The sequence below is a fragment of the Petaurus breviceps genome, unplaced genomic scaffold (assembly GCF_028583685.1).
Source record: "Petaurus breviceps papuanus isolate PSGF00001 unplaced genomic scaffold, PetGlider_PUasm1.0 90654, whole genome shotgun sequence".
Taxonomy (NCBI): Eukaryota; Metazoa; Chordata; class Mammalia; order Diprotodontia; family Petauridae; genus Petaurus; species Petaurus breviceps.
The window spans coordinates 6,594,236-6,622,167 of NW_027187301.1; the positions used below are offsets into that span (position 1 = coordinate 6,594,236).

The 27,932-nt window shown below is 40.0% G+C and overlaps 2 protein-coding genes across 6 annotated transcripts; one reads left to right on the top strand and one right to left on the bottom strand.

The window, feature by feature from the left end:
* On the bottom strand, positions 1-15,037 carry WDR53 (WD repeat domain 53). 4 transcript variants are annotated; one of them, XM_069065027.1, is made up of 3 exons: positions 14,914-15,037; positions 7,227-7,722; positions 1-622 (listed from the first exon to the last, which is right to left on the bottom strand). In XM_069065027.1, exons 2-3 carry the CDS (start codon positions 7,704-7,706, stop codon positions 29-31), a joined length of 1,074 nt encoding a protein of 357 aa, XP_068921128.1. In that variant the 5' UTR covers positions 7,707-7,722; positions 14,914-15,037; the 3' UTR covers positions 1-28. The 4 variants fall into 4 exon arrangements, with proteins under 4 accessions (XP_068921128.1, XP_068921127.1, XP_068921126.1 ...); XM_069065026.1 differs by lacking the exon at positions 14,914-15,037 and adding an exon at positions 13,279-13,481; XM_069065025.1 differs by lacking the exon at positions 14,914-15,037 and adding an exon at positions 13,205-13,479.
* On the top strand, positions 13,701-27,232 carry FBXO45 (F-box protein 45). 2 transcript variants are annotated; one of them, XM_069065030.1, is made up of 3 exons: positions 13,701-14,040; positions 20,875-21,326; positions 24,655-24,790. In XM_069065030.1, exons 1-3 carry the CDS (start codon positions 13,720-13,722, stop codon positions 24,656-24,658), a joined length of 777 nt encoding a protein of 258 aa, XP_068921131.1. In that variant the 5' UTR covers positions 13,701-13,719; the 3' UTR covers positions 24,659-24,790. The 2 variants fall into 2 exon arrangements, with proteins under 2 accessions (XP_068921131.1, XP_068921130.1); XM_069065029.1 differs by having other exon boundaries at positions 13,705-14,040; positions 20,875-21,231; positions 24,655-27,232.
* Positions 27,233-27,932: the final 700 nt, after the last annotated feature.

Consider the following 27,932-nt stretch of genomic DNA (forward strand, 5'->3'; position numbering starts at 1 on the left):
TGGATTTTAAATGATTTCTTTATTGAATTTAGAAGTCATTTAGGGGATACACAGATATAGAACTACTTTGATCAGCAACAAGTATCTTTCCAGACCCCTTTATCTTGGTATATGAGAGCCAGTTCACTTTTTCCCCATGTTCAACAGTCAGCTTTGGTAAGAGTTCAGTACATGTTGTTTCACCTATTTCTAAAGCATTATCATTTCCTTTTTGTTTGGGACAGGTTGATGTTTTAGTTTTTTTCCTATGAGTGAATTTTACAGGACTCTTCTGTTTTCCCCCAATTTTGCTACTCACATCCCATAACATTACCTTCCCATCATTCCCTCCACTGAGCAGCAAATAGGAATCTGGAAGGAAGTGTACCTGTGACACCCCCAGTGTGTGGCCCTTAAAGCCTAGTTCCTGTTCACATTTGATGCCCAATACTCTAAAAATTCGGACTTTGCCATCTTCAGCGCCACAACTAAAAACATTCCCACAAGATGCCACGGAGAGGGAATGAGCGAGGGCAGGATTAAAGAGCTGACCCGATGCCTGTTCTCCTGTCTCATCTGCTTCATCTTTCTGTAAGTTTGTCATCCAGAGTGGCCGAGCTTTCTGTAGGTTCCACAGCATTACCTTCAAATAAAAGTCAAAAGTCACGTATAATAACAACTCACATTTTTAATAGTCCTTTAGAGTTTGCAAGGGGCTTTCCTCCCAACAAATCTTGGGAGATATGCAATACAACTATTATCCTAATTTTGTGGGTGGGGAAATAAGCTCCAAGAAGTTCAATGAATGGTCTGTGAGTACAGATTTCTTGCTTCAAGATCAGCACTGTTTTCATTATTTTAGGCTGCTGCTTGTCATTTTTCCACACACAATAAATAGTTCTAGACATTTTGCTCAGCAATCAGATTTAGTCAGTTATTTAGTTATTTAGTCTTCCTAAATAAAAATGCAGATCTGACTAGAATTTGAGGATGCTAGCAGATCCCACTGAGAGAGGAGGGAGGGAGGGAGGGAGAGACAGACAGACAACAGAGCCCTGGGAGGGGCAGCACTCCAACACAAAAGCAGAGAGAGGCAGCAGCCTCAGACTACCAGCCCTCACAGCCTGTGGAAGCAACTCCTGTGGAGGAGGGCTAGCTGTCCCTACCAATTACCAATCAATTGCTCTTTCAAGGCTGGCAAGCCAGCCAAAGCTGAAGCAACAAGGCACCCCGAGGAAGAGACAGGAAGCAGTATGTGCCAAGGAAATCAATTCACCACTGCCACTGCCCCCCGCCCCCCCATGACCTGCATCTCCCTTCAGACCCTGATGGAGATGGTCCAGCACTCTGAACCCAAGAACCCTGAGAACAACAATGTCCCCAGCCCAGTGCTCTCAGCCATCATCCTGGTAAGATGAAACCTGGCACCTGCTCCTGCAGGTGCCTTAATTACCAGAGACCCAGAAAAGAAAGCTCTTGCCAACAAAGTCCTTGGCACTGTCAAAATGATTCCATATCAGAAACTGACATGATTTTGTCAACGAAAATGACATCAAAGCATTGCCACTTGTTTTGTGCTGTCCCTAAGGACTGTGAGGCCCTTCCATCTGACTTCCAGCCTGAACCTTCCCCATGTGTTGTTTCTCACTCGTTAGAATGTTAGCTCCTTGAGAGCAGGGCCTGTCTTACATTTCTTTTCACCTCCCCACTTCTTAGGGCTCTGCACATAGTAATGTTTCTTTTATTCACTCTAAGGATTAAAAAACTTAACCATTACCACATAAGCCAGTGTGATGGCCCTTTGATGAGAACACTGGGATACTTACTGGATCCAATAGCTTATAAGTATGGGTACTTCTCGAATCAGTATAGACTATACTGTCCATATCTTTTTGTAAATCCTCCACACACAAAATGATCCACACAACATACACTGGGAGCTTTCCTCTTTTAATTAGAATTTAATTAAAACCCCCATGGCAAATTATGTATAATGTTCCAAGGAGAGAATCTGAATGATTTCCAATTATTGATCTCAGTAATATTTTAACCTCCCAAAGAATATTCTCAGGCAGCATTTCTTCAAAATTTCTCTACCATATTGTAATGGCTTCATAAAAAGGTCTTTTAATCCTGCCCCAGCGCCTCTGCTATGGTTACCTTTCATACTCTGTATGTATCTTGTATAAACCCATTCATGTACGTCCTGTTTATCTCATTAGGATGTAAGATCCTGTAGGGCAGGGACTGTTTTTTCTTTTCATTACTAAGCACAGTGCCTGGTACATAATAAATGCTTAATAACTGCTTGCTTTGATTGATTTCCAGGTAAAATCTGGCATTATGTATCTTACTAACATAGACACTAGGTTATGCTGGGAAGAGACAATTATCCAAATCATGGTCTTGGACAATCTTGTTGTAGTTTGGCTTTTCTAGCCTAGTCTTTTACAGGCTGTTTATTCCCTAGTCACCTAATCTCCTCTCTTTGTCCTTCTCCTGGTCTGGCAATTCCTATAGTTGGATCAATCTAGGCTGGATAGAACTAGTTTCCTACCTGGTTGGCAATTTCTTGACTGTGACCTCAGTAGAAGAAAATTAGTCAGACACACCTCAGCAGGACTTTTTACCCCCAAAAAACCCTTGAGGGGCTCTGATCTGGGAGTTGCCATGACCCAGAATTGATTCAATCAGCCATTATACCCAACCTGATCTAGGAGCTTCCTAGCATGGATTCCAGAGTCTTAGACCACTGTCAATACCTTCTGCTATAGCCTGAAGACCAATGTACCTGAAGCTTCCTGATGGTATCCCTGCTTTTTCCTAAATTGTCTTTATTTCCTCTCCTCTATCTAAAAGTGAAAACATAACAAGATTTTTTTCCCCCTCCTTAAACAGAGAGTAGTATTATTTAAGTTTTATTCTAAAAATGTAATATTTTCTGTAATTTACACTGGACACCTAGACATGCATGCCTTTGTTTTCTGAATCAAAAGTGAACCACTGAGGAGTGGCTAGGTGGTGCATTGAGTAAAGCGCCGGCCTGGAGTCAGGAGGACCTGAGTTCGGTTCTAGCCTCAGACACCTTAACACCCACACAAAAAAAATAGCCATGTAACCTTGGGCAAGTTATTTAACCCCAAATGCTTTAAAAAAAAAAAAAAGGGAACCACTGGAGAGACGGGTTGGATGCTATCGATGCTATTAGCAATCTTTTTAACTGAAGAGGTCTCTGATGGAATCCTAATAAAGCTGCCCCCAGTCCCAATATTCTAACTTCATTATAGGCCTAGGCCTACTGAACAGCGGGCCCACTGCACCTAGCTAGCCACGACCCCCCCAATGTCCTAACTTCTTCACATATGCCTCACTGCTTACTGGAATAACAGGTGTGTCCCTGAACTCTTAGTTCCCACAGAAACAGTAGGTGTGTCCATGTGATGGGAACCCAGCTACTGCCTCTACCTAGTCCCTGCCACCAGACCCATTCCCACAGAAACAGATGTGTTCTTATATTCAATCACAAGCACATCATCCATCTAGCCCAAGACAGGACCACAATACCTAACTATCTGTCTTGAACAGATAGGACCACAATAGCTAGGCAATTGGAGGACAGCACAACCAGACTGTTTAACCACTGAACCATAGATGGGACCCCTCCCCCATTACCTAATACCTTAACAAACTTCTCCTGCCCTTTCAATATGAATCATTATATGATTATAGAATATATACTACATTCTACGTAAATTTTGATTGTATGATCTGCATCTTTACCTTATAAAATTCCATCTTTCTCTCTCTGAAGTTGCTGGTTCCTCTTGGAATTTAGCCTGCTTCATGAGAAGCATCAATCTCAATAAATGCCTATACTTGGATTAGAAGCGGTCTGACTGAATTCTTTGAGACAGATCCACCACAACACATCATGAAACGCCAACAGTTTCTGGGCGCAGAACCCCTACCTCAACAGTCTCCTCTTACCACATTAAGGCCATTTTCATAAACTCATTCTCAAGAGTTGTGATGTCTAGTAGCTACCAAATGTCTCTCCTAAATTTGTGCTTCTGCTTGCAAGTCATTATAGGTGGAGACTGCTACATTTTATAAATAGCAGGCAACCATGAAGCAAAAACACACTGAGATCAAAGAAATATTAAGGAATCTAAAATACGAGATTAAACACTAAAACTAAACGAGGTCAAAGTTATTGGGAAGTAAAAGGAAATTCTGAAACTAAACTGCTGAAAAGCATTTGGATATAACCAAGACCTTTTCAACACTACCCAGGTTCCTACATTACCTTTTGTATTTGCTTCCCCAATGTCCAAACTACTTCTTCCCCTTATCAGACACTGTACACACAAAGCATTTTCAACTGCTTCATCAAATTCATGCAAATCACTTAAATCACTCAAATGTGTTCTCAGAAGTCTCAGATACTTTCAACAATAGCTGGTTTAAAACCCCAAGTCATTACCAATTATTCTGGATTCTCAAACCATTTCTGCCTTATTTGAATACTCCGTTCTCTGCCACACCCTTTAACATCCCCCAAATGTTGAAAGGCTGGCACATTCAAATTCCTGGGCAAACCACTCAGCCATATTTGTCAATATCTGAAACTGGGATGTGGAACTTATTTTGGGAGGGGGGTTGAAAACAGGGAGACAGAGCACAAAAAAAAGAGCATCTCTGGTAAAGATGAAAACAATTTAAGGAGTTTTAGGGCTGGAGCAGGGAGATACAAAGGGAGGGTGAAATTATAAGAGAGCAGATGGGGTACTTAATACTAGATTTCTGGACAAGATCTTCTTTGGTAGATTGGCAGGTTAGTACCTTTCACAAGTAGGTTGATTAAGTTGCTAACACCTCTTCTGACATGAAGTTTGCCTAGAGTACGCAAGGAACACAAGATATGCTAACAATGTCCCCTTTTAAAATATAAACACTTGGGCAGCTAGGTGGCACAGTGAATAGAGTACCAGCCCTGGCAGTCAGGAGGACCTGAGTTCAAAGCTGGCCTCAGACACTTGACACACTCACTAGCTGTGTGACTTTGGGCAAGTCACTTAACCCCAATTGCCCTCCAAACAGCAAAAATCCACCAAAAAACACACTTTCTGCAAAGGGTAAGCCTCTCTGATACTGGCTCTACCACTAGGGGAAAAATTCTCTCTCACTCATGGCTGCTCTATGAGGTTATCTTTTTCTCTTTCTCCAGACATATCCACTTGTATAATAAAAGTTTGTACAAGTGAGAGAGAAGAAAAACAATCAAATTTTCAGTTACAGAGATATCTGGTATTTCCAAGCTTTCAAGGATTTTAATAAATCCCACTTTGGTCCTAAAATCTCCTTGCCCCTTTCAGTGAACTCAGTACATCTCTTGGGTAATGCAAATCAAAGGAGATGATAAAATGCATAGCTATATCTTGTTATAATTTCTTTTGTAAGCGACAAAGATGTATAAATTTTCAAAAATCCTGTTGGATAAGGACTTTCTCAGAAAAGAAAAATGTAGAAATCTATCTGGTAAGAACTTCCTGCAATTCACTGTTTTTATCTAACTTTAAAAAAATCTTTCCTGAAGATTAGGCATTTTGTTAACTTAGTCTGCTTGAGAATGATGCGATTTCTGTATCTCACTGTACAAGACATACTCTTGCCCAATTGTTTGGCCTTTCAGACACTGACTTGGTCAAGCTCATGGCTTGAAGGAAAACTTCTGGAGAACATATTTTAGCAGTTTGACCATATAAATCCTTAAATAGAGAGCTACTAAACTCATCTTTTACCTCCATGGCCTATATTCCAGCTGTTCTCAGCTCTGAATCTCTATACTGGATCTAGTGCAGAGCAATGAGCAACTGGAGAAAGCTCAGCATGTACAGCAGAGGTTACAACGGTGCAAATGTGGTAACATGTGTCCAGGGTTTTGTAAACTTTAAGTCTTATATGACTCGTAGGTGTTATTATTATTATTGTTGTTATTTATCATCTATTTAAAATGAGGAGGAATAGTCCAGAATGGCTGGAAGAACTAGTAGAGGGACTGAAAAGAATGGCCAGTGCCCAAACTTTATAGTGGTAGCTGCTCATGTAAATACCTACCTTTGGTAGTATAGGAAGTTCTTCTGCATGAGTACATAGGCAATGAACAATGTATGAAGTTCATAAAGGTCTTGAATAAAACTCAAGGGGTTTAAAGGTATCACAGGGATAAGAGATGGTATTAAAAACCACCAGAATCAGAGTTGAAGGGACTTATTTCACAGAATTAAGAGTTGGAAGGAATCTTAGAGGTCACCTAGTCCAGTGGTATCAAATTCAAATAGAAAGGAATTCTTGTAGGCTGAGTATCGACTTAGAAGACCACAAATTAACATTGTCTATGTTATACTTCATTTTTAATTATGCTGTTAAGCATTTCCCAATTATATTTTAACCTAGTTAGACATGGGCCTCAAGTGTGACACCTCTGACCTCCCACCCTGTCTGAAAGTCTCTTCTATGGAATCCCTGATAAGCTGAATCATCAAACCTTTATTTAAACATATTCAGGGGTGGGCATCACAGGACTGTCCATTAGACAGCTAGAGTAGTCAAGGTTCTTTCTTTATTGAATTAAAATGTACCTCCAAGTGACTTTCACCTATTGTTCCTACTACTGGAATATCAGGAAATAGGTACATTCTTTCTTTTGTGTGACAGCCCTACAAATATTTGAAGATTACAATCATCTTTTCTCCAGGTTCATCATCTCCAGTTTTTTTTTTTTTTGCATGAGATTATTTTTTAACTCTCAATATCCTGGTTATCCTTTCTAGTTGTTCTTTAGTTTTTCAGTGTAAGTCTTAAAATTTGGTGTCCAGAATCAAACCCAGTATCCTAGCTGTACACTAACAGATTATAGTGGAATTATCAGTTTTCATAATTGTATAGCAAAACATGGGGCTAGAAGTAAGTGATTCAGCCTACTTCCAGCTCCTGGTTCCTTGGGTTACAAGGTAATGCTGTTTTCAGTCCTCTTTCCCACTAGAACAAAGTCAAATAATTAAATCCTTACATCTGAGGGATGATTCTTTACCAGTATAGTGACAAAGAGGGAAAGTCCATGGTTCATAAATAGGTAAGGAAAGTTGAAGTTGGGTAGAATGGAAAGATTTTTAGCTCAAATCGCTAATTTGATGTGATTAATAAATGGTTTAGCAATTACCCACGTACTGATTTGCAAAAATCACCTGCATGTCTAGTCCACATGACAATAGGCTCTGAGGTCTTTGAGGGCGAAAAGCAACAGAAGAACAGATGTTTGAATGTTTCCTCAGGGATCGGCTAACCCGTTTGTTTTCCAAGTCTAGGATTTTGATTGTTCCAGAGTCATCTGCAGAAGCTAGGAGGTTTTCTGTTTCATTCAATGAAAAACAATTGATTTCCTCTTCATTGACATGGAAATCATCAATGGATGATTTGAAGGATCTGACATCCAGAATGCTAATAACTTCACCATGTGATGCATACAGTTTGTTAGGATAGGCAGGAGAAAATCCAACACAGGTAACATCATCAGTCCCTTGGAACTGTATCTGTCCTAATGGAATCCCTTCTTGGCTCCAAGTTATGAGGTCACCACCCTCTGCTCCTGAAGCTACCAACCCTTCTTTATTTGCACCCAAGCACAGAATAGGAGAAGAATGTCCACCAATCCATCTGACTGCCATAATAGTTCAGAAGAATCTATGGAGGAAAAAAAACAGAAATTTAACATTTTCTTTAAGAACTTAATTGTAGGAGGCAAATATAACATTGTAATGTCTAATCTAAATGTTAAAAAAAGGTGGAAAATAGTTTTAAAAAGTCAAACTTAAAATGCAACAAATGTAATTAGATGAAATTTGAGACATAAGCATCTGAATAAGTTGGACAAAACCCAACTCACTTATAATGCTTTACTTTCATTTTGTGCTTTATGCTTTTCAAAATGTTTTGGTATAGATTACCTCATCTAACCTGCAAAACAAACAACACTGTGAGGTGGATAGGTCAGGTCCTTTCCTTATTTTATAAATGAAGCAACTAGAATAAAGACATAGAAATAATAAGTGACTTTTTCAAGGTTATATACCATGTTTCCCCGATAATAAGACCTATCCCGAAAATAAGCCCTCCCCTTACTGTGTAAGATTCCTCTAAAATAAGCCCTCCCCCGAAAATAAGCCCTATTGAGATTGCTACTGTAGTGAAGGTGATCCCCTGTGCTACACGCTACATTACGGTACCCTCTGTATGCACCCCCCCCCCCCCTGAAACGCACGCTGCGCTCCGAGCTGCATCCAATCAGAGCTGCAGCAGTGAACACGTCATCCTGTTCTTCCCCAGTGATTTGCTTGCTGGCGCCATTGAGAGCAGTGCCGCGGAGGAGAGCTGAGGCAGGACAACATAAGCCCTCCCCTGAAAATAAGCCCTCTGGTGTTTTTCTTTCCAAAAAATTAATAAGACAGTGTCTTATTATCGGGGAAACACGGTAGCTAAACAGCCCTGGATTAGAAGCCAGAGAGTTATAATTCTGGCTCTGCCACTTATTACCTAAGTACTTTTGGGTATCTGTGTAAAGCTCTCTATGCCTCAGTTTCTTAAGGTTCCTTCTAACTCTAAAAGGAATGATATTAAGGGACAGAGCCAGGATTAAAATATAGATCTCCTTTTTACATGTTACTTTTGCCTAAATGAAATGGTCTAACGATCTACAGAGTTCCCCATAGTGTAACTTTTCAGGGTGTACTGGTTGCCTAGACTTGTCCTTAGAAGTAAGCAAGACAATTAGGACCAGGGCCCAAGTGATCCCACTTTTAGTGTAGCTTGGAATAGGGAAATATTACACTGCCAAAGTTATTCTTTCTTTAAGATAATACATATGAATTTAATCCAGGGTCAGAACTGAATCCCTGACATTGTTTTGTAAACTTAATAAAAAGATTTAGCAGCTGACCAAAGTTTCCTTTTTGGTCTCGGATTTTGGTATGTGAAAACAAAGGATGAACTAAAATTTGTGAATCTAGAGGCAATCAGAACAGGATGATTTTAGAATCACAAGATGCTAGATTTGGAAGGGCCCTAATTGGAGCAGTACAGTAGGAAGGTTTGGTGGAATAAAGAGTAAATTGGAAAGAAGAAAATCAGGGAGGTTATTACAAAAGTCTAGTTGAGAAGGGATGTGGGTTTGATTAACAGTTGTTATAATAGAAATTGAAAAGAGGGTACAACTGTGAAATATGTTGTTTTTTTTTTCCAAGTGAAATATATCCTTGAGGTAGAAATAACAGGACTTATCAACTAACTGAATGTGTGGGGATGCTGATAGTTAAAAATTATCAAAGCAAGCTTGAAATAGCAACCCCACTGTTTTTCTACATAACCAAATGCAGCAATTTTTTCAAAGTCAACAAAGTGAAAAAAAAAATAAGGGCAGCAAAATAGTACATTTTTGTTGGGAGGAGACACTGACCAACTAGGGGCTGAAGCAAATAAAACCAAGGATAACCCAGCAAATGAAATTAGCTGGAGGGAAAAAAAATTCCAGTGCTTTGATTTCTGTGCCAAATATTAAAAAAGAGGTATAGCTAAGAAATCCTCTGCCAAGAATCAGACAAACTGCCCAAATAAATACTTTTAGCAGCTAAGCTGTTCTTTTTCAGGTTTTTTCTCTAGTATAGACTAAACCACCAGTCAACTTTTTTTCTAGGTATAAACTTGCAAGAATCACCAAAAAGATCATTCAAGTTATACTGTTGTCCACACTTAGAATTGAGAAGTTGCATGGCATCATGGCTAGCATAACAGTGGACTTGGAGTCTGGAGATCTTGTTTTATTTTCTACTGCAGACACTTAGTAGCTATGTAATCATGCACAATTCACTGAACATCTCACAACCTCAGTTTCTTCATCTGTAAAAAGGGGATAATATACCAAAGAGCTGTGGAGAGCACACTTACAAATCTTAAGTGCCTTATGATTGATAAAAATCTTGAAAACCATTAAAAACAGTAGCCACTTTTATCCTACTTTGATAATTTTTGTTGCTTTTCAGTTGTGTCTGACTCTTTGTCATTTGGGGTTTTCTTGGCAAAAGATACTGGAGTGGTTTGCCATTTCCTTCTCATTTTACAGATAAAGGAACTGAGGCAAATAGGCTTAAGTGACTTGCCCAAGGTCACACAGCTAGTGTCTGAAGTCAGATCTGAACTCAGTAAGATTTATCTTCCCAACTCCAGGGCAGGTGCTTTATTTACTGTGCCACCTGGCTGGCCACTTTGATAATTTAACCTTAATATTTAAGTGGTTTGATTGTACTCATTCATATACATTGACTAAATCACCTCTGTAGGTCCTATATCCCTAATTAGATTTTAAATTAGTCTAGGGTATGGATCATACATATCCTTTATCAGAGTGCTGCACAAAAAATGTACTTAAGAAATATTTGCTAAATATAATTCCAGTTCTTTTGCATTAATACTGACTGGCTGACAAAGAATTTCAGCAATTTATTTTATAAATGAAGAAATAGAAAACCAGAGAGGGTAAATGATTTGCCTAAGGTCACAAAGGCATGATACAGAGAAGAGAGTGCTGTATCTGGAATCAGAATATTTGGGTTCAAATCCTGGATTTTCTACATGTTCTCTGTGTGACCCTGGGCAAGGCCCTTGTGTATGTTTCCTTATTTATAAAATGAGGGAGTAGGGCTAGGCCCCTTCCAAGGTCCTTTCCAGATCCATGTTTATGCGGAGTGCTGTACTTGAAGAATTAGTACTACCTGGTTTTAAATTCTGTTTCTGTCACCTAACAGTTGTGATCCTCGGCAGGTTATTGAGTATCTAAGTCTCAAGTTTCATCTATAAAAGGAATACAACAGGGTTGTTGTGAGGATCAAACTGGATAACACATATAAAGGGTTTGCAAACGTTAAAGCACTATCAATGTGAACTATTATTATCCTCTCAAGTGGGATTTGGCACTAGGTCTTTGTATGCCAAATCCAGCACACTTTTTCTATTGTACCATGTTGCCTAAAATCAAGTCTTCTCTGAAAAGGATCAACTTAAGTTTCGAAGTTTCAGTTTTTAATAATAATTTGGTGCCCTAAGATAAGAACATTTAGGGACAGTCTTCCTTAGACTTTCAGTTCTAGAAGAAAAACAGGTTTCACAGATAATTCTGTGAATCATAGGGGTGAGGCTGACTGCCCACCCAAGTTAGTCAGAAAAATGAAGTGGGGCCTATACCATGGGTGTGTCAAATTAGCAGCAAATTCACTGTCAAGTCAAGAAAGGCGTGAATTTCCACACTCATTATGGGTGGATCTAAATTTATTGGGTCAATCACTATTTACTGGATAAAGGATTATCCTGGACCAATAATTTATCTCCAGGTCCCTGAAATTTGTTTTTGGTAGAATCAAGAGGAATTATTTATTAGAATTTGAGAAACTCAAATGCCACCCTTCACCAATGTTTAATAAACTAGACAGAATTGGGGGAAGGGAACGTCTTACCAGAGTATCTTGTACACAAGGACACAATAAATGTTTGCTTAATGAATGTTATTCTATCTGAATTAAATCAGATCTTGACAACATTTCAGAAATGAAGTGCCACCATGATGATTCCTGTTCCTGTATCATAGTGGGAAAAGATTACTCAGAATGGGTTCCACCCATCTCTTTACACTTCCAGTGGTGAAATTCTCTTGTAAAGTGGGTAAAAATTGTCTCTGGCATCACTTCCCCTTTTTAGAACCTCTTGGGAGAAAATACTTCCCTGTCCTTCTCTCCTATATCAAGATTAACAAGTCAATGTTGAAAAAAAAATCAACTCCTGATGGGGTTAAAAATATTAGAAATAGCTCACCCCTTAATACCTGAGATCCAGTCATACAGGCAATGGGAGTTTCCATTGGTGTTGGAGAAGAAATAGTTTTATTATGGATTCTGGGCATTTCTCAGTAAGATAAGTCTGTGCAGGGTGTCCTAATGGGGACCTTTAGGTTCCTGGGCTCACTTGAACCCTTAAGAAATTCTGCTAAAAAAGGGAGGTGATGCCAAACACCAATGCTCACCACTTTGCATTTCTGTAGGGTTTACCACAGAAAAGAATCTATCCTAGAGGTGGTCAATTTCTTCGTTAAATTAACATCAGAATAGTTTCCTTGGTACAAGTACACAATCACTGGAGTACATAATGTAGGAAGAAAAGAGGAAATTCTCCACGTGGCAAACACTGGTCAATTCTTTGTTAGCGGTGCTCCTTAATTTAGTCTTATCTAGAGAAAGGGTGAAAAAGGAACTGGTCTATAGGACCCAAAATGATCACAATGACTTTATAAAGAAAAGCAAAGAGAATTAGGGTTATTGTGTGTGTAGGGAGAAACATCTAAACAGAATAATATTCAAAGACAATATTCTACTTTGGTAAAGAAGCTGCAAATCCCTCCCCCTCCTCCAGGATTAGAGATAATATCATTATAGTTACAGTATCCTATATAGGTTATGTAGATACAAATATATACAATAGATACAAATATACTATATGCAAATATAGTATCTATATAACCTATGTAGGATACTCTCTCTCTATACACACAAACAAAAACTCATCAGGAGGGTTTCTAGAAATCTTTATAAGGGTTATAAGATATTTAACTGGCTTATTAAAAGGAGTTTGTGTACTGTAAAAATTCTTTAGTAACTAACGTGGCCTAAAGAAAAGGTAGTAAGACTGAAGTATTTTCCCCCCAGATTCGTTGCAGCCCAAGACTTCTAATTGTATCTTAGCAAGTCTCTATGTCGTTCTTTATACTTTAAACTTTAAAAAGCCCAAAAGTCGTATTCCTTCAAAGTTCACGAAATTAGGTCGAGTAGGCTGCAATTCGCCTATAGGGAAACAATATATCCTTCCAGTTCCAAGTACCCCCTTTTACTACGATCCCATGAAATCATTTGGTCGAACTCGTCCCTTGCACGAGCGCGGCCTAGGGACAGAGAAGAGGCCGGTCCGTAGGCGGCGGGGCCGGGGCCCAGACCCAGGCAGCTCCAGGGCCCATGGCAGGTAGCCCCGGACTTAGAAGAAATAATCCCCGACAACAAAAGCGGCCGCCCGTAAAGCCGGCGAAGCCAGAAGCCCCTAAAAGCGGGGAGCCCCAAGCAGCCCAAGTCGTTACCTGTCCGAACACCTGGCCTCCCCGGCGCCTGCTGATGATCTCATGGCCCAGCGCCCAATCCTCAACCGACTCACCAGGGATGGGCTCCTCGCTGTCCGTTGTCTCTGGAACAGTCACATCCGGGTCCAAGAAGAGCCTATCGAAGGACCGACGTCTTCGCCTCGTGCCCTCAACCGGCATGGCGGAGTCGCAGGCGCGCCGCTGGGCGGCCGCCCCACTCGGACGCTTACCGCGCTTGCGCCCAGCCGCGAGGAGCCGGAGAGAGGACGCGGGGAGAGAGGAGGAAGGGGAGTGACGGGGCCGCCGAGGCGACCGCGCGGACGCGGCATCCCCTGCCCACAGTGAGGCGGGGCCGGCGGACGCCCCAGAGCGGGCGGGGGTGGGGGCGGGTGCTCGGCGCGGCGGTTGGTGGGGCCGGAGAGGGAGCCGCTCCTGCCTCCGAGCCGGATTCGGCCTCCCGGGCAGAGACGGCGGGAGGCGGTCGTGGCGGCCTCCGGGCGGCTTGGGGAGCGGCGATGGCGGCTCCGGCGGCGCCCCCGGCGGCTGTGGCGGCGGCGGCCCCGGGCGGCAGCGGAGGCGGTGCCGGCGGCGGCGGAGGAGGAGGCTCGGGGTCGCCGGGGGTCGGGGGCCGGCTGCCGAGCCGGGTGCTGGAGCTCGTGTTCTCGTACTTGGAGCTGGCCGAGCTGCGGAGCTGCGCGCTCGTGTGCAAGCACTGGTACCGCTGCCTGCACGGCGACGAGAACAGCGAGGTGTGGCGGAGCCTGTGCGCCCGCAGCCTGGCCGAGGAGGCGCTGCGCACCGACATCCTCTGCAACCTGCCCAGCTACAAGGCCAAGGTGAGCGGCGGCCCTCCCTCCGCGCCTCCGGCCCCGGCCTCCCCCTCCCCAGCCCAGCCCCCGGCTGACTGCATGCTTGGGGACAGTCCGGCCGCGTCGCGCTTTCCCTTCGCTGCAAGAGCATCGGTTTCTCTGTAGCCCCGCGCCCCCACCCTAACTCCATCTCTTGCTCTTCCACTGGGGCAATTGCACCCGCTACCCTCCTAAACCCCCATCTCTTGTTCTCTCACTGGGGCAATTGCACTCGTTCCCCCCTCTTTACCCCCATCCCTTGTTCTTTCGTTGGGGCATTTGCACGCCCCCCCCCCCCATCTCTTGTTCTTTCACTGGGGCCATTGCACTCGCTTCCCCCACCCCTTTTCCCCATGCCTTGTTCTTCCATTGGGGCAATTGCTCTCGCTTCTCCCACCCCTTACCCCCATCTCTTCCACTGGGCATTTGCACGCGCTCTCCCCTTCCCCTCCTCCCTCCCACCTTATTCTCAGCCCTTGTTCTTCCATTAGAGCATTTGCATTCGCTCCCCCCCCCCCCCCCCCCCTTTTCTCCCCCTTGGAATCACCCCCCCAACCCCCCAAAGCCCTCTTCCCCCCCCCCATCCCTTATTCTCCCACTTGGAATCACTCCCCGAACTCCCCAAAGCTCGGTTCCTTAGTCTCCTTGTCACAGATACAAGCCTTTATTGCCCTGGCCTAAGATGTTGTTATGCATTAGGCTCCCGATTGCTGATATGCCCAAGCATCTTCCAAACTTTCATGGGGTAGGCACCCTGTCAAGCCCCACCCGGAGGCATTTTTTCAACCCTCTCATAATGCTCTCTTCTTTTGAGCCCCACTTTTCTAGTTGTAGCTGTTTATTTCTCTTTTTTTCTCATACCTGCTTCAGATCCTCTGTTTGTCCAAGCATCTTGCCTGTGCATCTTAGTCATAGAGGGAAATAACAATTCTCATGTGATGGTTGTGTGTGGTGAGGCCACCTAGTAAATATTCCCAGTACAATGTAAACAATTGGGAGGAGCTAGGAATGGGTTCACTTGGAGCCAAGAATAGATGCCCAGTGTTGCATCAAAAGACATGTATGAAAAAAAGACAAGGGCTAGGACTTGGTTTCATAAATGTCAAAGTTATGTCAATGGGACCTGGATAGAAAGCTAAAATATCTTTATGTTCAGGAGTTGTAAAACATCTGAATCACAACTTCCCTTTAATAAATTAGTAAACAATTCAATGAGGCTACACAGTTTGGTCTCTTTACCTAAGATCTAAATGACACCCCAAATCCACATCATCATTTGCTGTTTTCCCCAGTAACTCAATCATAGTTTCTATGTGCTTTAAATGTGACTTATGAGATTATGTTGACTGTACCTTAGGTGTTATAGATTTTTTATCAGTAAAAAATTAAAGTATTTGTTGGCATGACACAGAAAAGGTCTTGAATTCAGGAAAAATGTTTGGAAGTAGTCTTTTAAAAATTCAGCTTTTACATCTGACCACATTTTGCTGAATCAATTTCTACCAAACATCTAATTATAATCCGCTAATTTCATTGTTTTTCCTTTTTTATATTAAAATAAGTGGATGTATACAATTCATATTTAGGGTATCTGGCATTTATGATATTATAAAATATAACTAATCTTTGACTATTTAACAAATACATCATTAGTTTGTCATACTCTGTTCAGTTTTTAGGATCAAGCTTTTTTTTTTTTCTTTTTGGAGGGCAATTGGGGTTAAGTGACTTGCCCAAAGTCACAGGGCTAGTAAGTGTGTCAAATGTCTGAGGCTGGATTTGAACTCAGGTTCTCCTGACTCCAGGGCCGGTGCTCTATTCACTGCACCACCTAGCTGACCCTAGGATCAATCTTTATGTTAGTCTAGTGGGCCCACTACTATGGGAACTTTTCTTCTGATAGCTGTAGTGTTATGGCACAGGAAGTAGAATTACACTTTTTCTACTTAAAACCTTTTTCTTTAGTAGTTGTAAGAATGAAAGAGATTAGGAAAATATATTGTTAGTCACTTGATCAATCCTTCAACAATCATTGACCGTTTTTTGTGTACAATGCAATGTACAGCAGTGAAAATGAGGAATTTTGTACTTTCTCCAGAAGCTTAGAATCTAAAGGACATGTAAGGTATTTGGAGAGGAGAAGGAATAGTTGGTCTTTGTGGAGATGTAACTTTAACTGCTTTTTTAAAGGACTGTGAAGATAGAAAGGAGGGCATTTCAGGGAGCAGACGCATCAGGGAAGGCACTCAGGTGCCTTTGTGCATATAATTTACATGGAACAAGCATGAGACCTTGTGTGACTAAAATGCATAGGCATATTTGGGAGTGAAATAATAGTAATGCTAGCTAACGTTTATATAGCACGTACTGTGTGTCAGGCACTGTGCCAAGAGCTTTACTATTATCACATTTGTTCTTCATAACTACCCTGGGAGGTAGATGCTATTATTATCCCCATTTTACATTTGAGGAAACTGAGGAAAACAGATTAAGTGATTTGCCCAGGGTCACACAGTTAATAAGGATTTGAACTTAGATCTTCCTGACTCTAGGCCAGGTGTTCATTTCACTGTGCTACCTGGTTGCCCCCAAAAGAGCATTAAGTAAATATGGAGACAGGTTATTGGGGACACCGATAGCTAGACAAAGAAGTTTAAATTTGATATAGGAAGAATAGGCAACTCTTGAATGTTTTTGAGTGGGGAAGTGATATGAAGAAAGTAGTAGCAAAGATAGTTTAGTCTGGCAGGAATTAGGAAGAGCCAGGAATCAGGGAAACTAGCTATGAGAATCTGTTGTGGTGACCTGGCATGGAAGGCTGGAAGGGATAGCATGGATACAGGAGGAAGATGACTTAATGTAGTGGAAAGAGTGCTAGCTTTTAGTCTTGGAGCTGTCTCCCTATAACTGATTCTATGACCTTAGGCGTGTCACTTCACTTTTTTTGACTCTCCCTTAAAAAAACAAACAAACGGGTTACATTAGTTTTTCCTATAAGGTCCATTCTTTAACCCACTTTTAGTTTGTTTGTTTAAAAAAATTTTTTTTGTCTTTTTGGAGGGGGAAGGGCAGGGCAATTGGGGTTAAGTGAGACTTGCCCAAGGTCACATGGCTAGCGAGTGTTGAGTGTCTGAGGCTGGATTTGAACTCAGATCCTCCTGTTCTGGGCCGATGCTCTGTTCATGTGCCCTCTAGCTGCCCCTTTTTGTTTTTTGTTGTTGTTATCCATGGTATTGGCAAACCATGACAGTATCTTTGCCAGGAAACCTCAAATAGGGGCATGAAGAGTCAGACACAATTGAACAGCAGCAACAACAACAGGACTTGGTGCTTTGGATATGGAGCATAAAGTAGAAGGAGTTAAAGGTGATACCAAGATTTTGTGCTTAGATACTAGATATAAAAAGATGGAACCATTAACGGTGATGGAGAGAATTTGGCCGGAGGAGCTGTTTGAGGAGAAGAAAAAAGAATTTTGTCAGTGATGTATTGAATTTGAGGTAACAAGACATCAAATTAAAGTAGATAAATGAAGGGAGAAAGTAAAAGAAAAAAGCAGAGGATCAAGGACTTGGTGATTTCTTGTATATAGGGAGTTCAGAGCAGAAGAGGAAGAGGGACCAAAGAAGAAAAAGAAGAGTTAGGAGACTGATGGTATAGAGCGAATGATTAGTCATGTCAAATACAGCAAAGACTAACAAAACATTTATTAACGTAAAAATTAAGGCCCTTGGATTTGACAAGAAGGAAATTATTAATGATCTTAAAGGAGTTTCAGTATGAGAAAGCTTTCAATAAATTACTTGTCATTTTGGAATGACATTTAAAGATTATTTATTTAAAATATTTTAAGATTATCTTCCTATTGGTGATCTTTGAAGTCATTTAGAGAAGGAATGAAAATATTTTGGATATTTCCTTCCATAATTTTAACTTTTTTGTCCTGATATGCTAGTTGGAAACCTAGGGCCATAGATTTTGAACTGGAAGGAACGTTAGGGGCCATGTTAGTCCAATCTCTTCATTTTATTAAATGAGGAATTTGGGCTTAATGAGGTTAAATGACTTCCCTAAGGTCACACAGGCATGAGAACTGCATTCCTAACCTGGACTTTCCACTATACCATGCTGTGTCATGACTGAACATTTTTGTCAATGAAAACATGCTTATGAAATTTGTGTTATAGAAGAGATACCCTGATACAGACTCCCTGGGGGAAAAATGCTTCCTGAAACAGATAGAGATTATTTAATCTTTATTGTATATAGTTAAACACAGAAGCAGTAAGATAGTGGCAGGCAGATGTCATACTCTTTCAGGTAAAAAATTATGGTTAAAAATGATGGTTAACCATATCAGTAGGTGCCACCCACAGGCCTGTTCATTTAAATATTTTGGCATCCTGTTCTAAATGTAGATTGACTTGCATGTTAGAAAAAAACAAACCAGAAACCAAAAAGTAGAATTTACTAAAGGAAGATAAGTGGTTATAGCTTATGCAAAGTGGTTACTTTTTTTTTTTAAGTATCTTTACTTTTGAGGTAAAATGGTAAGTCCACATGACCTGGCATATCATTAGCAGTCTCCCTTTGAATTTTATTTTATTTTTAAAAATTTTTTTGCTTTTTTTTTTTGGAGGTTAATTGGGGTTAAGCAACTTGCCCAAGGTCACATGGCTAGTTTTTTTGTGTGTTAATTGTCTGAGGCCGGACTGGAACCCAGGTCCTCCTGACTCCAGGGCCAGTGTTCTTTTCATTGTGTTCCTAACTGCCCCCTGAGCTTTATTTTATAAGTTCTAATGATTGCATTTAGATGCTATCTATCTGGAGGATGGATTACTTCATAAGATGTCTATGATTATGGCTCATTGGGTGAGTAATATCAGGCAAGAAGGTGGCAGATCAAGGGCAGTACTGCTGAGTTTGTGGTTATTAAATTTTTTTTTCAAAAATTCTAGTGCTACTGTAACGTATGTTTTGTCTAAAAATATTATAATTCTTGTCAGTAACATTGTGGCCAAGAGGAAGGTAACATGTCTATTGGTGTGTGTTTTTTTTTTTAAGCAATCGGGGTTAAGTAACTTGCTCAAGGTTACACGGCCAGGTGTTTCTGGGTGGGTGCTAAGTGTCTGAGCCCAGGATTCGATTTCCAGGTCAATCCTGACATTGGAGCCAGTGCTCTTACTCGCTGTGCTACCTGGCCAACCCCTATTGATGTTTTAAGAAGTCCTGACAGTGGGAACAAGTCAAGTATGAAGGATTAGAAGCCAGTTGACTGGGCAGGAGTTGAGGATCCATGTAGTAGTAATAGAAAATGAGATGGAATGGTAGAAGGTGTTGAATATTAGTTAACCTAAAGACTCTAGCTTTGATACATTAGGCTGTACTGAGCTTTGGGGGTGATTTGATGAAAATGAAACAAGAAGAAAGAACCTGGTATAGTCTCACTACTTGGGGATAGATGTTATATTTTAACAGATGACATAAAGTATAACTTCCCAACTTATATTCGCTTCCATTTTCTTCAAAGAGATTGATATTTGGGTAGAAAAAACAGAGTAAGAATTCATAAAGGCAATTAAAGCCCCAAATAAGTAAGGCAGTACTGAGAGAAAGAACTATATTCTTTAAATCACTTCATCTTTAGGCTCAGGCAAATTACATTCGGGAAGTTGCTAAAAAAAAAAACTTGCATAGGTAGTTGTAATATTACTAATAATATTTGAGAATCATGGGTCATGGAAGAGGGACTAGAGTTGGTTAAGTGTATTTATTTTCAAAAAAGACAAAAAAATTCAGAAACTAGAGATTGATAAGTTTGATGTGCATATTCTGCGTCATTGTAGACTTTATATCCAGTGATTTTTTTTTTTTAAGCAATCGGGGTTAAGTAACTTGTTCAAGGTTACACGGCCAGTTATTTCTGGGTGTGGTGCTGAGTGTCTGAGCCCAGGATTCGATCTCCAGGTCGTTCTGACACTGGAGCCGGTGCTCTTACTCGCTGTGCTCTGGCCGCCCCAAGTCCAGTGATTTTTGTAAAGAGTGACGATCAATAGGAACCAGCATGGATTCACCAAAAACAAATCAAACTAAATTGAACTTATATAGACATTGGATATCTTGATTTCAGCAAGGCATTTGATAGTTTTCCTTGTTGGTCTTTTTCTTATGTAAAAGATGGAAAAATATGATAGCATAGATAAGTGATAATTTAGATAGATGGACAGCTAATTAATCAATACATCTTAAGTATGGTTGTTAATGTGGAGTGAGGTATTTAATGGCGTACCATAGGACTCTCCTGTGGTTGAACATTTTTGTCAGTGATAGGGGAAGGGATGTTTATTAAATTTGCAGCTATGATAAAACTGGGAGGCATAGGTAGCATGTTGGTGACAGAATTGGAATTTTTAAATTTTTAGACTGGTGGTGGTTAAGATATTTAAAAGAGATAATACAGAAGCTCGTACTTATATTCAGGACGTTATTCACAGAACTATAGGATGAGGTGACCTGGTTTAAAAACAATAAGACTTTTAGTTGGTTCAGTATGAGCCAGCAGTGTGACTTGCTTACTGATTGGGAATTTTGCTTAAATAATGCTGAAAACATTGTGGCTGAATTTGTAAGATAACAATTTAATGGTTTGTTTGGTTTTTTTTTTTTTTGGTTGCCTATCTCAAAACTTTAGCTTTTTTTAAAAAATTCCCATTTTTAATTTAAGATATGTAGGCATATATAGAACTTGAGGTTCAGGTGATTTTTAATATATAGGGGGTGCTAATTTTCTATTTTTTTGGACTTCTGTCTCACCATTTCTAGGTACGTGCCTTCCAACATGCCTTTAGCACCAATGACTGTTCCAGGAATGTCTACATTAAGAAGAATGGATTTACTTTACATCGGAATCCCATCGCCCAGAGCACTGATGGTGCAAGGACCAAGATTGGTTTCAGTGAGGGCCGTCATGCTTGGGAGGTCTGGTGGGAAGGCCCCCTGGGCACTGTAGCTGTGATTGGAATTGCCACAAAACGGGCCCCAATGCAGTGTCAGGGTTATGTGGCATTGCTGGGCAGTGACGACCAGAGCTGGGGCTGGAACCTAGTGGACAATAACCTACTACATAACGGGGAAGTCAATGGCAGTTTTCCACAGTGCAATAATGCACCAAAATATCAGGTGAGAAACTGGGCCTTGCCTGCTATTGGCACACCTTGGAATCACACAAGAAAAGTTGTGGATGACAAAAGCTGTGGGCCTAGCATATCCTTAAGGTGATCATATCTCCTTTTTACTTCATTATTGAATCCTAATATTCCCTAAAGATTTATTGTAGGTTAGCAACTTAATTCATACAGGATTATAGATCTGCAGCTAAAAGTGATTTTAGGGGTCATCAAGTCAAGTTCCCTCATTTAGCACACAAGGAACCAGAGAGATGAGATAACTTAGCTAACATTACAAAGTTAGTCAATAAAGAACTGGGATTTAAGCCCAAATTCTCTGCTTCCAGATTCAGTGCTCTTTCTATGACATATAGCCTTCCTTGAAGAATATAGCGAGAGAGCTTTGGGATGATTTCTACTAGAAATTTTTACTAGTTCAGAAATTCTCTGAATTTCTTCTGCACTCCTTCAGAGATGGCTTCTAGAAAAAGAGTCATCTCTCTTTCCTCCTGGATAGTATGGGGCTACTGTCTTGCAATATATACATAACCTTGAATCACCCTGTCTTGTCTTTGGTTGGCATCTTTTCCAACACGTTTGCAAATTGTTCTCTTTTTCTTATTAAAAATATCATTGCTACTGCTTGATATCCTTCTCTGGGTTCACCCAGTATTCTGAAGACTTCTAGTATTTCTCTAAGAAAGGGTCCAGGTAGACTGCAAGCTTTGTTATATTTTTATTGTAGTCTTAAACCCTAAGCTGGTGATCCTCAGATTACGTGACTCTGGACTCACATTTGCCTTTTCTATTAACAAAAATAGGTGCTTGACTACCATATACATCCCCTGTAGATTCTAGTATGGGTGGAAAACATTGATGCAACATCCTTGTTGGATTACTGGCTTGATAACCAACATTAATGTTTCTTTGATTATTCTTTGTCTTTTTTTCTTCTATTAATTTTTGAAGTGAGAAAATACTTGGTTTTATCATACTTCTAGAATAATTTAGTAAGCATTGCTGCTGCTTTATGCCAAATAGATGTTTAAATATTTTCTATTGTTATAGCCAGTTTTGCCCTTTTCATGGTAACAAAAGCTGTAAATTCATTGGTGTTGAGAGGAAATTTTAAAAAATCTCTTAATTTTTAGTTTTCAGTTTTTGCCAAATTATCATATATTCTAGTAGTTGCTTCCCAGGAAAATATCCTTTCAAATAGAGAAATGTAGTAGCCGAACTAGGCAAATCATTCAACTCTGCCTCGTTCAGTACATTAATTTGTAACAAAAGTAAATGATATGGAAACTCTTAATCCTGAATAAAAAAAATTAAATTCACTTCAACAAACACTGAATACTTTACTGGGAATACAAAGACAAAAAAATGAAAAAGTTCCTTCCCATGGAACTTATATTCTTTTTTGGGGGAAGGAAAGGGAACCACATATAGAGAGAAGAAAAATCAAAGTAGTTTGAGCAAAGAAAGAACACTAATGTAACAATTGTGAGAACTCAAGAAAGATTTCCTATGAGAAATGACACTATGGCTAAGACTTAATCAGGATTCTAAGAGTCAAAGATAAGGAGGGCGTGCCTTATAGGCATAAGAGATAGATCGTCTATGAAAGCATGGGAATGGGGAATAGAATGCAAAGTTTAGGGAGCAGCTGGTAGTCCTATTTGTCTGGAATTAATAGAGTGCATGAAGGAGAATAATATGAAATAATTATGGATGAGTAGAGCAAATATTGGAGAATGCTGGCCTGAAGAATTTATTTTTCCTAAGTTCAGTAGAGAGCCACTGGAGATTTTTGAGCGGGGAGTGACATGATCATCTTGTGTCTTAGAAACATTCTGGTACCTTCACAGCGTATGGATTTAAGACCATTGGGGAGGCTACTAAAATAATCTAGATGGGAGCTGAAAAGGTCCTGAATTAGAGTGGAGGATTTGGGAATGGAAAGAAAACAGATGCAAGAGATGTTGTGGAGGTAGAATTGACAAGATGGGGCAGCTGATTAGATGGTAAGGAAGTGAGGGAAGAGTCAGGAATGACATTTAGGTTACAAACATGGCTGATCAGGAGGGTAGTGGTACCCTTGATAAGAAATAAGGGATGTACTGAGAAAGACCAGATGTAGGAGAAGGAAGATTTTGAGTTTTGTTTTGGATATATTGTACTTGAGTTTTTGATGAAACACCCAGATAGAATTATTTAGCAAAGAGTTGGTACTTTGGGACTCGATTTCAGGAAGAGATAAAGTCAGGATATATAGATTGTGATTCTTCTGGGTAAAAAATATAATTGAACTCATGGGAGCTGATGCAGTCACTAAGGAAGAAAATATGGACAGAGGAGAAAAAGGGCCCAGGACAAATAAAGCCTTAGGTGGGAAATGGATAATGCTAGAAGAGAATGGGAGGGACTGAGCAGTGTCATAAACACCAAGGGAAGAGTTTTCAGGGATAGGGCAAGTTGACAGTGTCAGAAGTTGCAAGAGCTGGCAAGGGATATGAGGATTGAGAAACTATAGGATTTAGTAGTTGAGATCTTCATTAACCTCGGAGAGAACAATTTCAACTGAGTGGTAGGGTTGGAAGCCAGGCTGTGCAGAGGCTTAAAAGTGTGAGAGAGAGAGAGAGAGAGAGGTGAGAAAATGGAGACAATGAGTATACATAGACTTGTTTAGTTCTGATGGGGGGAAGAGATAGGGGAGGATGGCTTGAAGAGATTTAGCATCAAATGAAGGAGAGTTTTTTGTAATGTAATGGGGAAGAAGCCTGTAGAGAGAGAAGAATAGAAGAGAGAGGGAATGGTTGAAGGAATGGGGATTACGTTCACAAGAAGAGGATATGGCCTTGGCAAGGAAATAGTTGCCTCTCCATCATAGAGCAAATGTGTAGTGTATAGAATGTTCTGCTTGGAGTCAGGAGCACCGGGGTTCAGATCCCACCTCTGACTGGCTTGTCTATCCATGGGCAAATCAATTTTTCAGTTTCCCTCATTTGCAAAGTGGGGGCAATATAATACTTGTACCTACCATACCGGCTTGTGGAGCTCCAAGGAAGTAAAGTGCTTTGCAGATTTAAAAAATATTTCAAAGTCATCTATTATTATTAGTCATAATAGAGGAATTTATTCTGTTTATTATACATACATGTTATGTGTATACATCACACATATGTTTTTAAAGAAATTTAATACACAGTTTCCTAATTTTTAATATATATTCATGTGTGTGCACACACAAGACACACACACCCTAGTTAGAAACAAAATGCTCTGTAGCTTAATTTAAAAAACTTCTAATTCCTTAGATTATTCATATATTCATATCCTTAGTTTTGCTGTCAACTTCCTAGATTCTGTTTCATAGTCTCCTAGTTAGCTCTTTGTGGCTTTTCTTCTAATTTTTCTTTTTTCTTTTTGTTTGCAGATAGGAGAAAGGATTCGAGTCATCCTAGACATGGAAGATAAGACTTTAGCTTTTGAACGTGGCTATGAGTTCCTAGGGGTTGCCTTTAGAGGACTGCCAAAGGTCTGCTTATATCCAGCAGTGTCTGCTGTGTATGGCAACACGGAGGTGACTTTGGTTTATCTGGGGAAACCATTGGATGGATGACGGTGGCTTTGTTGGGATCCAGGAATGGAGGAGAAATCTGCTTGTGGAGAGTGGAATCATGAGATGACAATGCCATGCATGCTTGTCCAAGAAACATCCTGGGAAACACATGGAATTGTAAACTGGAGAAGCAGCTCTACAGCAGGGATTGTCTTTATGTTTCCTCTTTCAACCAGTCCAGAAAAATCCTCAGGGTTGCAGTTGGTTGAGTGGGCAGTTGATATGTGCATGTTGCAACAGATTTCATCTCAAAGCTAGCAATGTGTGATCTCAGTTGTGTAAGGTGAGATTTCTGAGATGCTGTGACAGGGATAAGAGAAGGAGATAACTTTGAGATTTGTAAGTATGTATTTGTGAAGAGAGACTGATCCCATTTTACAACTGCCTGTTCTCCACTCCCTCACATTCCCAACTCCCCAATCCCCTTTCAGCCAGCTTGGCTATTAGAGAATGAAGCTGGTTGGGTTTTATTTAATATTTTTAATATACTGAGAAGCATGGTCTGCCTGGACTGCACTTCTCTAACAGAGAGAAAATTGTGCAGCTATTTTAAAAGTTGTATATACAGTACATGTAAAAAAAGAACTGTAAAAAAAACAAAAAGGACAAAGAATTGCTTTGTTCTGGTTTAATTTCTTAAAAGAAAAACCACTACATGGTACAAATTAGAACAACTTTTGGGACAACTAGATAGCTAATATACTTAAAAAAAGGAGTTTACAGAGAGGTGCTGTGTTGGTTCATTTTGTATTATATCTGACTTATGGTTTCCATAGCTATTGCATTCTGTTTTCATAGTCCAAAATGATGATGACAACACCCCAGATTTTTTAGCTGAAAATTTCCTTTCTGTTGAAGAGTGAAGGAAGGTAAATCTATTTTTGGTTACACAGTATCAGTAAGGATGATCTAAAATATCCTCAGTATGCATTTGTGTGATGTCTGACCCTATGTCTTGGCCCTCCAAGAAAAAGAGTGTCTCATCTTCAGACATACACAATTATATTTGCTCTTGAAAATATTAAAATTCAGTACCCATGTTAGTATAATAAATTGGCCTTAGGAAAAGGATTATTGGATTATTTTTCCCTTTTGCTTTGTACTTTTAATGTAGTAGAGACTGTTGGATATCTTTTCAACATTTCTGCCATGTTTGTACCATGCAAGCAGCCAAGCCACTCATGGGTTACCTAAATAATACTTATTCTCTTGGGTGATAGGAATTCTTATCAATTCTGATCACAGCATGGAGGCTAAGAATGTTCCTATCCTCATTGAAAATAATTGGCCACCCAGGACTTGTCAGATATTCCCCAAAAGCTTCAGGTTGACAGTATTCTGAAGGCTTTTGTGATTCCAAGGTTTCCCCTTACCTCAATTTATGAATTCATGGAGAAGTGGCTTCTTATCTGATGTCTCCTTGGAATCGATAATGTTCAACATATGGACTGAGATATTGGGGGTGGAGTGATTGGAGTAAAAGCAATTACATCATCTTTCTGTGTTAAAACATGAGTTGTGTGAATTGAAACCTGTCTGTGAGCTTGCGTTAAGGGAGAAATGGAATCTTTGTGCCTCTTAGGCTGTTGCCGTGTGTATGTTTGTTTTAGATCTAATAAAATCAGGGTATATGGTACAGCAGGCAGCTGGCTGGGATTCTTGGGTGTCTTCTGGAGAATTATGTTTGTAATCTTAGATAATCATCTGAAAGAGTGGGAGACATCAGCCCCTGAACAAAGTTACATTACATGCTGCCATTTGAAAAACTTTAAGGTATTTTTATCTTTGGAATATTGCTTAAAAGGGGATATCTGTTGAGGATCCTCTTTTGTGCATATATATCCACAGAAGAAATCTTTAAACACCATATTAAAATTGAATACAGCAGGATTGTGAGTGTGAGTGTGTTAGCTGCTACAGCAATATAAAAAAAAAAACCTGTAATTTACATAAAGATAAGAGAGAACTGGCCTCATTTAAATAGAGTCCAGTTTGAAGAACAGAAATTCCCCTATTACTTACGGCTTTCTCATTAAAGATGCAGCCAATTCCAAGAACTTTTCCTGAGTATTTCATTTGTAAGATTTGATACATCTGTTTAATATTTTGTTTTCTCCTAAGTTTTATAGGTGCTATTTGGACAATAGAGACACATAGTTGGTGCACAGCGAACTTACAATCACTAATTGTCAAAATATCTCATAGTAGATCTCTTTCTTGCAGGAGTTTTAAATATCCCAGTATCCCATTTGCAATTTCTATAAAGTTGAGGTAATAGGGGGAGGGCAGCCAGGAAAAGTAAAGAGCCTTCACTTATAACTTGATATAATTTATTGGAGACCAATACTAGCTGTATAAAATATTAAAATAAACTGTTACAATGTTCAAGGAATTGGCATCTTATTCTTTTTCATTCCTGCCCAGATAGTATTCATATTATAATAGATTATCTTTTTATAAGGTTTTAAGTATTACTGAGCATTTTATATAACTTCTCACTCTAGTCTCATTATTATGCTTGTTTTGCAGCTGTGGAAGGATGTAGTTATTGAAGGTTGAAAATCATCTAAAGTATTCCTATTCTGCCTCAAGTTTTGCTTTCTGTGAAATGGAGAGACTTTTGCCTCTAGCTCACCACTACACACTAATGAAAGCCAGATCTAAAGCAGTCGTAGCTCTGTAGTGGAAAGGCAATTGAAAAGCAAGTTGGTATTAGTTATATTTTAAATGAGATTGTAAAAGTCAAATGAAGCATCTAATTCTTTGTACATAGTGGGGAATTAGGAGAGTTCCTTCATTATGGACATTTTCATTATTTTTTATTCATTAATATCCTGTCTAACCTTAGCAACATCATCAGCTTATCTGCTACAGTTAGGGAAGAATAAGGTGGTTTGAGGTTATGAAGTACTCAGTGGTAATTAAAAGTTCTCAGGTGTCTGAGTTAAAGGTTTTTGGGGAAAAGTTACTTTAAAAAAAGTTTGCTTGTCTGATGTACCCTTAATTCTGTTTTGGACAGAGTGAGTTTGAGGTAGTATCCAATTGACAGCTGCAAATGGGGGAGATCAGAGCTGGTTTAGATGAGATCGTTA